Below are 14,836 nucleotides of genomic sequence, written 5' to 3' on the forward strand. Positions count from 1 at the left end.
TGACCATTCCCAAGTCCACATGGGAAAAAGAGTGCAGAGTAGGGGCTGAAGGTAACAGAGGTGACCCGTCCTATGACTAAATGACCTGTGGCTAGAGGAAAAGGCCCTCCCAGTCCTCAGGGTCCCTGATGCTCTTGAGAGGCCAGGGCTTTGTGGGTGCCAGTTGCTGAAATACCCCCAAGTTTGTTCCTGGCTTAACCATTTGTGTGTGCTCCTGCCACACACACACTCACCCCCTCTTATACACAGTCTCACATGTGCACACAAATTCACACATTGCCTCAGGCTCGAAAGCTCACATGTGTCATTCCCCCCTCCCCAATCCCAGTCGCATAGCAACCTTCTTCATACCCTTTCCTGTTCCTTGGAGACTTGACTTCCCAATCTGTCTCTGCACAAACGCTCTTCCCTACCAAGTTCCCACCCAGGATTCTGTCCTCCTCTTTGCCAGGCTGCACTCCAGGTCCTCCCAAGTCTATCCACCACCCAGTCTACCCCTGGTGGTTTCCCAGTCTGACCCCACCAGCCTGTCCCCCAATTCTCCATCAGTCCACACTCCATCCTTATCCCATCTTCACCCCAGCCCTTTGCCCAGGCTGTCCCCGAAGTCTGTCCCCACTTTGTACGGCCCCCCGGTCTGAATTGCAGCCTTTCTTCACCCCCTCCTTCCCTGTCCAATCCCACATCCCGTTCTCACTTTGGTTCTGACTCTAGCCCAGAATCCAGAGCACTCGCTTCCCCCGCCCCTCAGTCGGAGGGATGGTGCTTTGCGCATTTTGGGCTGCACCTCCTACTTCAGGCGTGACCGGGGCGTGGCCAGGGCGAAGACTGGGGGCGCGACTGTGGGAGTGGCCTGAGGGAGTGGGCTCCCGCGGCCCCGCCCCGCACCCCACTGCGCTCCACAGAGCCCAGACCCGGACAAGCCGTCCGGAGTCCCGCTGGCCATGGAGAAGCAAGCGCTGCGGCTGCATCTTTTCCCGCTGCTGCTGCTGCTCTGTGGTAAGGGGACCGGGGCCCTCCAGCCTCTCACGGCCGCGGGGCCGCGCAAACCCTCGCCTTCCCCCGCTGCGCCTAGGTTGCGCACCTCCCCTTCCTTGGAGCTCAGAAGCGACGTGCGGTGACCCCAGAGCATCCCCCAGGTTCTGCTGGAGGGTCCTGGATCTCCCTGACATCAGAGGATCTGAGGGTTAAGGACCTGTGCATCAGGGGAGGCACGGGGTTTCCTGTGGGCTGCTGCGACGTCCCAGGCCTGGGGTACCATCTCCCTACCTGAGGGGGAGGTAGTGAGTTCCCCATCCTGATGAGTGGTGCACACTGTGCGAGTGTGTGGGTTGGAGGACTCCTGACCTTGGTAGCGTTGGCCTTTCTGACAGCTTCTACCCGAGTTCTTTTCCAGAGAGAAAACAGACTCAGTGAGAAACATAGCTTACAAAATGGGAATCGATTAAATTAAAAACTTGTTTTGAAATAGCTTACTGAAGAAATTATCCAAGAATAAGAGGGTGCGTTTACACGTATGCGTGTGTAATGTATATATGTGAGTGTGTGTGCGTGTCTGATATAGGGGCTTTGGTGGAGCTTCTAGGCAAGCGAGAGGGAAGCTGGTGATGGGGAGGGCCCTGGCTTGGGTATCAGTGACTCAGGATCTATCCACCAGGGCTGTTGCCTCTTGGGTTCTTTCTGCTTTCCTCTTCTGGCTGCAGCCTCCTTGGCTGTAAAATGAAAAGGTGGGCCTGTTTCCCCAGCATTTAAAATCTGGGATTCAATAAGTGAGGTGGGAAAGGGTGCACCAGGCTTAGTGGTGACTTTCCTTCTATTGAAGAGGTCTCTGTTCAGATCCAGAGTTGGAGCCAGTCTGGGGTGGATTTTTGTGTTAAAAGGGTGAAGGCATGTGACTACTTCTAGAAATCAGTATACCTATTTGGGATTTCAGCAGGCCTTCAATGCAAGGACCCTCTGATTGCAGTCTTGATCTTCATGGTGGAAGGAAAATCCCCAGTTCATTCTGAGGGAACCCGAGATTCTCCAGGCCACCTCCAGCATGAAATTGAAAAGGAGTGCAGTAAGAAACTATGAAAATCTTCCTCTTTAATATATCTGGGTCTTTTATGGACCCAGTCTCCAAGGTCTACCTTTTTGTCCTGTTTTGGTGGTTCCCACTGTCCCCCTTGCCTAAGGGCCAGGTTCCCTAGTGGGGGCCAGGTCCAGCCTCTCACAGACCTGCCTGGTATTATCCTGGCCTGAGCAAAAGTCAGAGAGAGGTAAAATGTATTCATGGTCATAAGTAATTTGCAGAGGTGGGACCAGAATTCAATCTGCCCTCTGGAAGGAAAGAGCTGAGTTTCCCAACTTCCAGGAATGGTGATCATTTGTGCTCTGGATCCTGACACATTGGTGACCTGAGCTGCCTTTAGGCTGCACAGAGTAGGAGTTTGGGGGCCTGCCCACTGCTGGGACTAGGACCTGAAGAAATAGTTCCTATTGACCAGCCAGTCATGAAGACCAGTTCTTAACAGGGAGGGTGCTGACTTGCAGTGTTTCTTTAAGAATTATAAAGCATTATTCAGAAAGCTGTTGGCACTGCACATGTCATGGGGGGTCTAGGAGGTGTCTACTAAGCAGGTAGTTGCTATGGTGCCCAGCTCTTGCCCGGACTTTCTTGGTGTGGGTGAAAATCCTGCATCATAATTCCAACATCATAAGACACTTACTGGCCCTAAGCCTCAGTTTCTTGGACTACAATGTGGATGCAGCTATAGCAACCTGTAGAGGGCTCTGTGATGATCAGTTTGATTTGATTGAATTCTTCCCAATCCTTTTGTGCTGGACATGGGATTATGAAGAGAAAGGATTTATGCTTAAATAAGGGGCTGTGCCTAGCACATGTCCCTCATGAGGGCTCACATTCAGCACTAGAACATAGGACACCCTAATATGTGTATATGTCCCTGTGTGTGGACATATTACCATCATTTTTTTTGGTACCATCCCTTTTGTCATTAATAAAAGTAATGGGCTGGGATTGTGGCTCAGCGGTAGAGTGCTTGCCTAGTACGGGCGGGACCTGGGTTCCATCCTCAGCACCACATAAAAATAAAGGCATTGTGTTGTGTCCATCTACACCTAAAAAATAAATATTAAAAAAATAAAAGTAATGACACCACTGTGTCATCTGTGGTCATGTTACTTCTGCTGAGTCAAATACATCCAAGGACACAGTAGTAAGTATCCTTGGGGACTTAAAAGTCTTCAAGGAGGTGGTTGGTCAAGTGCAGGGCTATCTATTTTTTTAAGCACTGGAGGTGTCTTGGAAATTGCCTGGTTCCACTTTTCATTTTATAGATAAGGAAACTGAAGTGGAGGGGTAGGGATGGAATTACCCGGATAAAGGTACTGGGGGCAGAATTTCCCACATATCATATATATCATAGCCTTCTAAGGCCAATGTCCAAGGCCTACCACAGACACCTTTGATGCTGTCATCTGGTTACTGCGGAGGAGGATGAGAGCGCCTGGATCTCATTTCAAAATGACTGACCACAAAAGGCTTTTCTCTTGGAAATGCATCTGTTTGGCTGTTTATCATCCTTCAGCATCTGGAAGTCCCTGAGACCAAAAGATGCACAGGCCTCTGTGTTCTTTGTTTCCCGATGAACCTAACCAAAATGGATTTTTATTTTGATTTAGTTCCTGAGAACTTCACTGGTTCCGTAAGCAGCACACAGCCAGTAGCCTGAGTGGAGTGACCCAGTTTTATGGGGTTTCAGGGTCCTGTGTCTTTACTCTGTTACTGTTATACTGGGTGGGTTGTGGGGTTGTGTAAGGACCCCCTTAAACTCTGTGTGTATCAGATATGGTGTCAGAATGGGCCCCTATGGAGAGCACTACATGTGTCCCATGTGCCTGTCTTGTGTGGGCCTAGGGCATCTTCAGAGCACTCTTGGTTAAGGAAGTTATGTCAGAACATCTGCTTGAGATACCTACCTGCACATGGTCCTTAGTAGCACATGTACAACTGCCTGGGCCTGGCTCTTGCTGTGCCGACATGAAGAGAGATTCCAGGGAATACAAAGGTCCTGGGATACATACAGCTTCTGGGTTATATGGTGATTCTGGGATATTTAGAAGTTATAGGGTATATGGAGGTTCTGAGGCACAGAGAGATTCTGGGGTATGAGGAAATCCTAGGGTATACAAAGATTCTGGGGCACAGGCAGATTTTGGGGTATGTGGAGGTTCTGGGGTGTGTAAGTTTTGGAACACATCAAAATTCTGGAGCACGTGAAGGGTCTGGGGCACGTGGAGAATTGGGGCACATTAAGATTTAGGGTAGTAATTGAGTCAGGCATATTGTAAGAGATCCCTCATCTTCTTAGATAGCTAGATTGGCTTGATTGAGGTTTATAGGTCCATGGTAAAGGTGCTGGGCAATACCTGTTCTGACATGGGGGTGGAGGAAAATCAGTGCGGTCTTTGATCTGTCCCTTAGGGGTAGGGGGAGAACAAGAGCTCAGAGAGAGTGATGGTCACTGAAGGGTCACTGGTATTTATGGTATCTTGTCCCAGAGATCAGTTTCAGAGCATCATGGCTCATGCAAAGATCAGATATGGCCCTATGTTGGAGAAATGGTTTGCCAGATATAGCCATGATCTGGGTTGGCTGTGCAAATACCTATAAGGATTCAGATTCATTCTGACTTCCAAAAGATAAAGAGGAGGAAGGGGAAGGGGAGAGAGTGGAAAGGGAGATTGAGTAGGACAAGAGAGTGACAAGTGGGACTTTCCTGGCCAGTGCCCATTAGGATGGCAGGTGGAGCTCAGGAGATTGACCCAAGGGTGCTGAGAGGGATCCCAACAGGGACTGATGAAGCCAGGCCAGGAATGAGGACAAGGGCTGCTTATGGGGAATAGCCTGTGGACTGTCAAAGCCTGAGGTGGGGAACTCATCCTTGACCTGCAGGGAAAGGAGGCTTTTGGAACAAAGAGGCTTTAGGGAGAAAGGAGCACAGGCTGCCTTCACCATTGTCTGCCTCCATGTTGCCCTTGGGAACTGCGCTTCTCAGTCACTAGTGCCCCAACATGGATCAGAGCTGCCTTTCCACCACCAGGCTTGGCAGATGCAGCTGAGCAGGCGGCAGAGACTTGCTCAAGGCATCTCTGGCTCAGAGGCTAACTCTGTATTTGGTCCTGGGAAAGTTGCTTTTCTTTTGGGTTTCTGTCTTCCCGTCTTTTAACTGGGATGGAACAGAGGCCAGATATTTTTTTTCCCCAAGGTTCTTCCCAGGATAGATGCTGATCTGGACCCTGAAACTTGGTACACAGCCCAGCCTCCACAGGTACTTGAAATGTTTACTGGGAGAGAAGAAAAGGAAATGAAAATAGGGGAAGATGAGCAGGTACCATTGAACTTGGAGCACCCAGAGCAAGGAGGCAAGCCTGGGATAGACCCTTGCTTGACAAATCAAGGATGGGAGTTGGGTGAGGGTGTTAGCCCAGACCAGGGATGACAGTCCACCTGGAGGTAACTCTGTGGGAAGTCAACGTGGCTCTGAATCTTGATCCCCACCATGTCTTACTGCGCAGGTCACTGTTCCTGTCTTAAGCACCTGTTCCTTCTGGTTGTTGTAGGTTGGTGGGTTGGACCACACTTAGAACAGGGCCCTGGGGTACACTGGTCAGTGCTGAGGGAGGTGGAGACTCAAGAGCTGAAGGGGAAAGGAAATGGGACAAGGTGCTACCAGTTGGGTGCCTCTGGTTCCATTTCCAGGTAGAGACATGGAAGCTTAGAGATGGAAGTGAGTGTGTCAAGGCTGAAGGGCAGAGCCCAGGTGAACATTCAGGATGCCTGGTTCCTGCCTGCTGTTCTCCATCCTCTCTGCCCTTACTTCTCAGAGTGTGGTCCTCAGACCTGCAGGCATGGCATCATCTGGAGCTTTTCCAACATTAGCACATTGGCCCTACCCCAGGCCTGCTAGAGCGGAATCTGTACAGTACGAGGTCACCAAGGAGGTGATGGGAGATGTGTTGCCTTTCATCACTCGTTATTGATCTGGGAACATGGGAGTCAATTGGAGGGGAGCTTAACAAACATGAGTTCTTATCTGAGGTTCTCAAACAACAGGCCTGAGTTGTGGCCTGACTGGGTCTAGTGTGCAGCCTAGTAGGTATCTCTGTTCTATCTTGTGTGTTTGTAGAGAGATGGCAGTGCCCAGAGGAGCTGGAGCTGGATCCCATAGCCTCAGGGCTTTCTGGATGGGCTTGTGCATGTGGTCCCCACCTGTCTCAGGGAGGAATAGCTTTATTCTACTTTCAAAATGCAGGATAATCATTTACTTCAAAGCTTTTCAGAGTCCAAAGCTGTGTTAAAATAGAACCTGGAGTCATCAACCTGCACAGAGAGGGCAGCTGCTGGAGCCCAGGAAGGGTTTGTAATAAAGGCAGTCTGATTTATGAAGGAGGAAGGGTAGGCACCCCTGGGAGGGTGGGGGATAGCTGGAGCCTGGGGGAGCAGTGGTGGAAATAGAAAGCTGGATTGTGATGGTGTAAAGCCTTGACAGAGATTTTGTAGGTGCACAATTATTAACCAGTGGAAACACTCAGAATCAGAATTACTCTTTGTTAAAAATGAGGTGATAATAGGCTAGCAAGGTGAAGGGACCTGCCCAGAGTCACACAGTGAACTGAGGACGAGTGTGGACAAGGTCTCGCCCTCTATTTTCCAGCCAGACTGGGCAGATGGCAGGTGGGATGGTCAAGCTTCAGAAGATTGTCAAACCCTCTCGCTGCAGAGATGACACAGGATTCTCTTGAAGGGATGCCAGCCCTGGACTTGGCAGTGCTTGCCTGGGACTTCATGGTGTGAAGGCTCTGAAGGCCTGTTTGGGCTCAGTGGGAGATTGCTGTGGATGAAAACTCACTCTGCCTTTCTGTTAAGCTTTAAATAAACTCCAAAGACCTGTCCATCCTGCTCCTGGCCTTAGGTCCACTTTTTAAAGCCATTTCTCATTCCCTTTTACCCAAACAACTGTGCACATCTTACCTCTTCTATACAGTGTGCGCCCTGTTGCTGTGGGCACCTCTGCTCTGGTGCTGCTTAAGTTTTCTAAAGTCTTCCTGATTTTTTTTTTGTCTATTTGTTCTGTAAATTATTGAGAGAAGAATATTGAATTATCCAACTATAATTTTGAATTTGTGTATTCTCTTTACAGTTCTGTTTTTGTTTGTGTATTGCAATGCTGTTTTATTAAATACATAAATGTTTTAGATTGCTGTCTTCTTGTTGAATAAGCCTTTTTTTTGTCATGAAAAGACCCTCTCTTTTTTTAAAAAAAATTTTTAGTTGTTGATGGACTTTATTGTCTTTTTTTTTTTAAAAAAAAAGAGAGAGAGAGAGAGAAAGAATTTTAATATTTATTCTTTAGTTTTCGGCAGACACAACATCTTTGTTTTTTTGTATGTGGTGCTGAGGATCCAACCCAGCGCCCCACGCATGCCAGGCGAGCGCGCTACCACTCGAGCCACAACCCCAGCCCTACTGTCTTTATTTTTATGTGGTGCTGAAGATCGAACCCAGTGCCGCATACATGCTAGGCGAGCACGCTACCATTGAGCCACAATCCCAGCCCCAGAAAAGACCCTCTTTATCTCTGGTAATATTGTTGGCTCCAAAGTATTCTTTGTCCACTACTGGTATGGCTGCTCCATCTTTCTTTTGATTTATGGTGGTATAGTCTATCTTTTCCTACTTTCTTACTCTGAGTCTTTATTTCAAATAGAAATTGAATTTCCTACTTTCTTTCTTTGAGTCTTTATTTCAAATAGAATTCCTGTAAGCAGCCTACAATTAAGTGTTGCTTTTTGATGTTATCTGACAATCTTTGCTTCTTAAGTGAATTATTTAGACAACTTATTTTGAAACTGATTATTGATATAGTAAAACTTACCTTTTTTTTTTTTTTTTTTGGTGCTGGGGATTGAACCCAGGGCCTTATGCATGCAAGGCAAGCACTCTACCAACTGAGCTATATCCCCAGCCCAATATAGTTAAATTTAAATTTATCATTATGCTATAAGTCTTTTTTTCCTTTTCTCTTTTGGGCTTATTGTTTTTAACAATTCCAGTGTATAGTTATTTATTGCAAATTGGTTGTAACTTTTTTGTTACTTTAACGATTACTGTATTTATTATATTTACCTTTATTTATTTATTTGTTTTTGTAGTTACTGGGATGGAATCCAGAGGGTGATCTACCACTGAGCTTCATTCCCAGCCCTTTCTATTTTATTTTGAGACTGAATCTCATTAAATTGCTGAGGTTGGCCTTGAACTTGAAATCATCCTTCCTTAGCCTCCCAAGTAGTTGAGATTATAGATGTGCCTGGCTAGTGGTTGCTTTAGAGTTTATGGTATGCATCTTTAACTTATCACAGTCTGTCTTTAAGTGACATATATCAATTTGTATATAACCTAAAAATCTGACATGTCTCCCTCCTGACTTGAAGTGCTTGCTATCATACCTTTTACTTAAGTCATAAATCCTACAATACATTATTATTTTTGTTTTCACAGTCAGCTTTTAAATATATTTAAATATTGAGATACAAAATTTATATATTACATAGTTACAATTTCTGGTGCTCTGCTTTCCTTGGAATACGTCTATATTTGCTTCTTATATAGTTTTTTTTTTTTCTCCTTGAAGAACACTCCAAACCTTATTTGTGGTTTAGGTGTTTTCTTTTTTCTTTTTTAAACATTTATTTCTTTTAGTTATTGGCGGACACAACATCTTTGTATGTGGTGCTGAGGATCGAACCCGGGCCGCACGCATGCCAGGTGAGCGCGCTACTGCTTGAGCCACATCCCCAGCCCTAGTGTTTTCTTTTGACTTTTTTTTTTTTTTTTTTTTAACCAGGGATTGAACTCAGGGGCACTCAACCACTGAGCCACATCTCTAGCCCTATTTTGTATTTTATTTAGAGATAGTGTCTTATTGAGTTTTTAGCGCCTTGCCATTGCTGAGGCTGGCTTTGAACTTGTGATCCTCTTGCCTCAGTCTCCTGAGCTGCTGAGATTACAGGTGTGGTCCACGGCACTGTTATTCTTTTAACTTTTGTATGTTTGAAAAAATTTTGTGTTTTACTGTAAAAAAACCTCAACTTTATTGGGATGTAATTAATATACTATACAATTTGCCCATTTAAAGTATACAATTGAATGTTTCTTAGTTCATTCATAGAATTTTGCATTCATCACTACAATAAATTTTAGGGCATTTTCATCACCCCCCAAATAATTCCCACATCCATTTGCAGCCATTTATTTGAACCTCCTTCTCCTTAAGCAATCACTATTTTTTCTTTCTCTATATATTAACCTGTTCTCTACATTTCATATAAATGGAATCAGTATATGGTATTTTGTGATTAACTTCTCTCACTTAATATTTTTAAGGTATTCATGTTTTAGCATCGTCAGTACTTCTTTCTCTGTGGACAAAAACTTCCATTACTTCATGGACAAATAATATTATGCAGTTGTATCTATATAGTATCTATGTCCATATACCACATTTTATTTATTTGTCAGTTGATGGACATTGGACTATTTCCACTTTTGGCTCCCACAAACAATGCCGCTTAAACCTTTATATAAAAACTGTTGTGTGAACATGTGTGATATACATCTAGAAGTAGATTGCAAGATCACCGTAACTCTATGTTTACATTTGAGAAACTGTAGACCATTTTTAAATATGGCTGCATCATTTTGCTTTCTCATCAATAGTACATGAAGGTTCCAATTTCTGCACATTCTCACCAACAATTGTGTTCAACCCCAGGCCTGTAAAGGATCCACGCCTATTTAGTAATCCCCAAGAGAGAACTCGGAGGACTCAGTGGAGAGGTTTTGGACATTTTATTACTTAATCACTCCTTGGCAGTGGCCAGCCAGGATACAGTGGAGGGCTACAGGGGAAAAATATAGGCTGGGTTGCATGCCCACTGTGCAAGTGGCTTTCTTCAGATGATTTATGAGTGCATTCTTTTATTTTACAACCAAGGTCACTCTTTTCATATTCTTTCCCAGGAAGTGCATATAAGGGAAGTGGCCAGCTCCCCCTATCCATTTCCTCATTACCATATTCTTTTTTAAAAAATATTCTCTTTTTTATTGATTAAAAAATATGACAGCAAAATGCATTACAATTCTTATTACACATATATACCACAATTTTTCATATCTCTGTATATAAAGTATATAATTTGTGTCTTCATACATGTACTTTGGATAATGATGTCCATCACATTCCACCATCCTTGCTAATCCCCTGCCTCCTCCCATTCCCTCCCTCCCCTCTTCCTTATCTAGAATTCATCTAATTCTCCCATGTTTTCCCTCCCTACCCCACTATGAATCAGCCTCCTTATATCAGAGAAAACATTCGGCATTTGTTTTTTTGGGATTGGCTAACTTCACTTAGCATTATCTCCTCCATCACCATCCATTTACCTGCAAATGCCATGATTTTTATTCTCTTTTATTGCTAAGTAAAATTCTATTTTGTATATATGCCACATTTTTTCTTATCCATTCATCCAGTGAAGGCATCTAGGTTGGCTCCACAGTTTAGCTATTGTGAATCTTGTTGCTATGAACATTGATATGGCTGTGTCCCTGTAGTATGCTGTTTTTAACTCCTTTGGGTACAGTCCAAGGAGAGGGATAGCTGAGTCAAATGGTGGTTCCATTCTCAGATTTCCAAGAAATCTCCATACTGCTTTCCATATTGGCCACACCAATTTGCAGTCCCACCAGCAATGTATGAGTGTACCTTTTTTCCCACATTCTCGCCAACACTTATTGTTGTTTGTCCTCATAATAGCTGCCATTCTGACTGGAGTGAGATGATATCTTAGAGTAGTTTTGATTTGCATTTCTCTAATTGCTAGAGATGATGAACATTTTTTTCATATATTTGTTGATTGATTGTATATCTTCTTCTGAGAAGTGTCTGTTCAGGTCCTTGGCCCATTTGTTGATTGGGTTATTTGTTTTTTTGGTGCTTAGCTTTTTGAGTTCTTTATACACCCTAGAGGAGTAAAAATTTGCTCCCAGGATGTAGGCTCTCTGTTCACCTCACAGATTGTTTCTTTTGCTGAGAAGAAATTTTTTAGTTTGATTCCATCCCATTTATTAATTCTTGGTTTTAATTCTTGCACTATAGGAGTCTTATTAAGGAAGTTGGGGCCGTATTCTTTTTAGAGGCCTTTTATCTCATGGCAGGCTTTCTCAGGTACTCATTACTGGTTAACCCAACAACTTGTTATTGTCTTTTAAATTATATTCATTTTTGTATATCTAAAGTGATATTTCATTGTAGTTTTGATTTCTATTTCCTTGGTGATAATGATGTAGATTATCTTTTCATGTGCTTTTTGGCCATTTGTATATCATGGAGTAGTAAAAGTTCTTTAAATATTATTATATATACAAGTCTCCTATCAGACTTGATTTTAATGCATTTTCCCCCATTTTGTGGGTTGTTTTTCACTGTTTTGATGGCTTCCTTTGAGGCAAAACATTTTCAAACTTTGATGCAGCCCCTTTATTTTTTTTTTCTTTTGTTGCTTGTTCTTTTGATGTCATACACGAGACAGCTCTGTGTTGTACAAGGACACAGAGACTGACTCCTGTATTTTCTTCTAAAAATTTTCATAGTTTAGCTCTACATATAGGTCTGTTGTCCATTTGAGTTAATTTTTGCATATGATGTGAAGAAGGTGTCCAACTTTTTATTCCTTTGTATGTATATATCCAGTTGTTTCAGGACCATTGTTGAAAAGATTGTTCTTTCCATAATGAATTGTCTTGGTGACCTTGTAGAAAATTGATTTGTCATAATGTGTGGGATTATTACTGGACTCTCAATTCTATTTCATTGATTTATAGGTGTAGCCTTATGCCAGTACCACACTGTGTTGATTACTGTAGCTTTGTTGTAATTTGGGAAATTGGTACCTGTAAGTTCTACAACTTTATTCCTCTTTTTCAAGGTTGTTTTGGGGTATTTTGGGTCCCTGGTATTTCCATATTAATTTTAGCATGAGTTTATCAATTTATTGCAGAGGGCTAGCTGTGATTTTAAATTTGTGGGTTATTTTAGGTAATATTGACATCTTAATAACACTAAGTGTTCCAATTCATGAACATAGGCTATTTTTCCATTTATTTAGGTCTCATTTAAAAATTTTTAACATTTTTTATTTTTTGGAAGTGGTTGGAAACAATACCTTTATTTTATTTATTTATTTTTATGTGATGCTGAGGATTGAACCCAGGGCCTTGCATGTGCTAGACTAGTGTTCTACCGCTGAGCCACAATCCCATTCCTTTATTTAATTTCTCTTTACAATGTTTTACAGTTTACAAAGTATAGGTTTTGCCATTTTTAATTAAATTTATAACCAATAATTTAATTTTTTATTGTATTATAATAAAGTTATTTTTTAATTTACTTTTTGGATTGTTAATGTATATAAATACAATTTATTTTATGTATTGATTTTGTATTCTGCAACTTTGCTGAATTAGTTTATTATTTCTAACAGTTTTATTTGGTGTGGATCCTTTAGCATTTTCTACAAATAAAATCATGATATTTGTGAATGGAGATAGTTTTACACTTCCCTTTCCAATTTGGATGACTTTTATTTCTTTTCTTGCCTAATTGCTCTGGATAGAACTTCCAGTACTATGTTTAATAGAAGTGGTGAAAACAGACATCCTTATCTTTTCTTGATTTTAGGGGAAAATTCACCACTGAGTATGATGTTAACTCTGGGGTTTTCATCATGTTGAGGACTTTCTATTCTTTCCTTAATTTGTTGTCATTTTATTTTTATAAGGAAAAATCATTTGATTTTTATCAGATGCTTTTTATGCATCAATTGAGATGATCATGTGTTTTTTTCCCCCTTCATTCTATTAATGTGCTGCATTATGTTGAATTACCTTCTTATTTGTTTTTTTTTTTTTTGGTGCTGGGGATTGAACTCAGGGGCACTCAACCACTAAGCCACATCCCCAGCCCTATTTTGTGTTTTCATTTAGAGACAGGGTCTCATTGAGTTGCTTAGCACCCGATGAGCTGAGGCTGGCTTAGAACTCGTGATCCTGGCAATTTGCAGATCTTTTAAAAGAACCAGTCTTTCCTTTTGTTGATTTCATTTATTATTTTTCTGTTTTCTACTTCATTAATTTCTCCTCTGATCTTATTTCCCCCCCTTTGTTCTGTTCTCTTTAGACTTAGTTTGTTCTTTCTCCTGTGTGGTAAGGTAAAAGGTCAGATAATTGATTTGAGGTCTTTTTAAAAAAAATGTAGATGTTTGCTGCTGCATTTTCTCCTCTAAATATTTCTTTAGCTGAATCCTTCTAAGTTTTTGTATATTGTGTCTTAATTTTTATTCATATCAAAGTATTACCTAGTTCCTGTTATGAAATCTTCTTTGATCTATTGGTTATTTAGGAATGTGTTATTTATTTTCTACATTTTTGCGAATTTCCCCAACTTCTTTCTGTTTGTGATTTCTGATTTTAATTCTGTTGTGGTCAGAGGCATTATATGATTTCAATATTTTAAAATTTATTAGATATTTTTAAAAGAAGTTTTACATCATTTTTGTTTTTCTGTTCTACTTTTACTGCAGAGAGATTAATTAGGTCTTTAACCTGTGTTTCATAAGGGCCCAGTCTTTACCAGTGCTGTTTTTCTGCCTCATTTGCATTCAAATTTCTATCAGTTGCCACTCTCTTTCAGTCTGAAGAAATTCCTTTGGTATTTTTTTTTTAATTGGGTGCTGGGGATTGAACCCAGGACTTCATGCATATTAGGCAAGCAGTCTATACTGGACTATAACTTCCTTTAGCATTTCTTGTAACATTAGTCTGTTATTGATGCTATTGCTTTGTTTTTCTGAGAATATCTTTATTTAATTTTAATTTTTGGAAAGATACTTAGCTGAATATAATTTTTTTTATTGGTTGTTCAAAACATTACAAAGCTCTTGACATATCATATTTCATACATTTGATTCAGGTGGGTTTTGAACTCCCAATTTTAACCCAAATACAGATTGCAGAATCACGTCTGTTACACATCTACATTTTTACATAATGCCCTATTAGTAACTGTTGTATTCTGCTACCTTTCCTATCCTCTACTATTTCCCCTCCCCTCCCCTCCCATCTTCTCTCTCTACCCCATCTACTGTAATTCATTTCTCTCCTTATTTATTTTCCCATTCCCCTCACAACCTCTTATATGTAATTTTGTATAACAATGAGGATCTCCCTCCATTACCATGCAATTTCCCTTTTCTCTCCCTTTCCCTCCCACCTCATGTATCTGTTTAATGTTAATCTTTTCTTCCTGCTCTTCCTCCCTGCTTTGTTCTTAGTTGCTCTCATTATATCAAAGAAGACATTTGGTATTTGTTTTTTAGGGATTGGCTAGCTTCACTTAGCATAATCTGCTCTAGTGCCATCCATTTCCCTGCAAATTCCATGATTTTGTCATTTTTTAGTGCTGTATAATACTCCATTGTGTATAAATGCCACATTTTTTTTATCCATTCATCTATTGAAGGGCATCTGGGTTGGTTCCACAGTCTAGCGACTGTGAATTGTGCTGCTACGAACATCGATGTAGCAGTATCCCTGTAGTACGCTCTTTTAAGGTCTTCAGGGAATAGTCCGAGAAGGGCAATAGCTGGGTCAAATGGTGGTTCCATTCCCAGCTTTCCCAGGAATCTCCATACTGCTTTCCAAATTGGC

At 41.9% G+C, this 14,836-nt stretch overlaps 1 protein-coding gene across 3 annotated transcripts in view; it reads left to right on the forward strand.

The window, feature by feature from the left end:
- Positions 1 to 744: 744 nt before the first annotated feature.
- Ramp3 (receptor activity modifying protein 3) overlaps positions 745 to 14,836 on the forward strand; it is a 29,573-nt gene continuing 15,481 nt past the window's right edge. The window contains exon 1 of one of the 3 annotated variants that reach the window (XM_048786573.1): positions 745 to 999. In XM_048786573.1, the coding sequence (XP_048642530.1) occupies positions 760 to 999 (240 nt within the window). In that variant the 5' untranslated portion in view covers positions 745 to 759. Of the gene's footprint in view, positions 1,000 to 8,814; positions 8,837 to 14,836 lie in introns of those variants that run through there. The other 2 variants (XM_048786575.1, XM_048786576.1) reach the window with 2 other exon arrangements.

Source organism: Marmota marmota, unplaced genomic scaffold (assembly GCF_001458135.2).
Source record: "Marmota marmota marmota unplaced genomic scaffold, marMar, whole genome shotgun sequence".
NCBI lineage: Eukaryota > Metazoa > Chordata > Mammalia > Rodentia > Sciuridae > Marmota > Marmota marmota.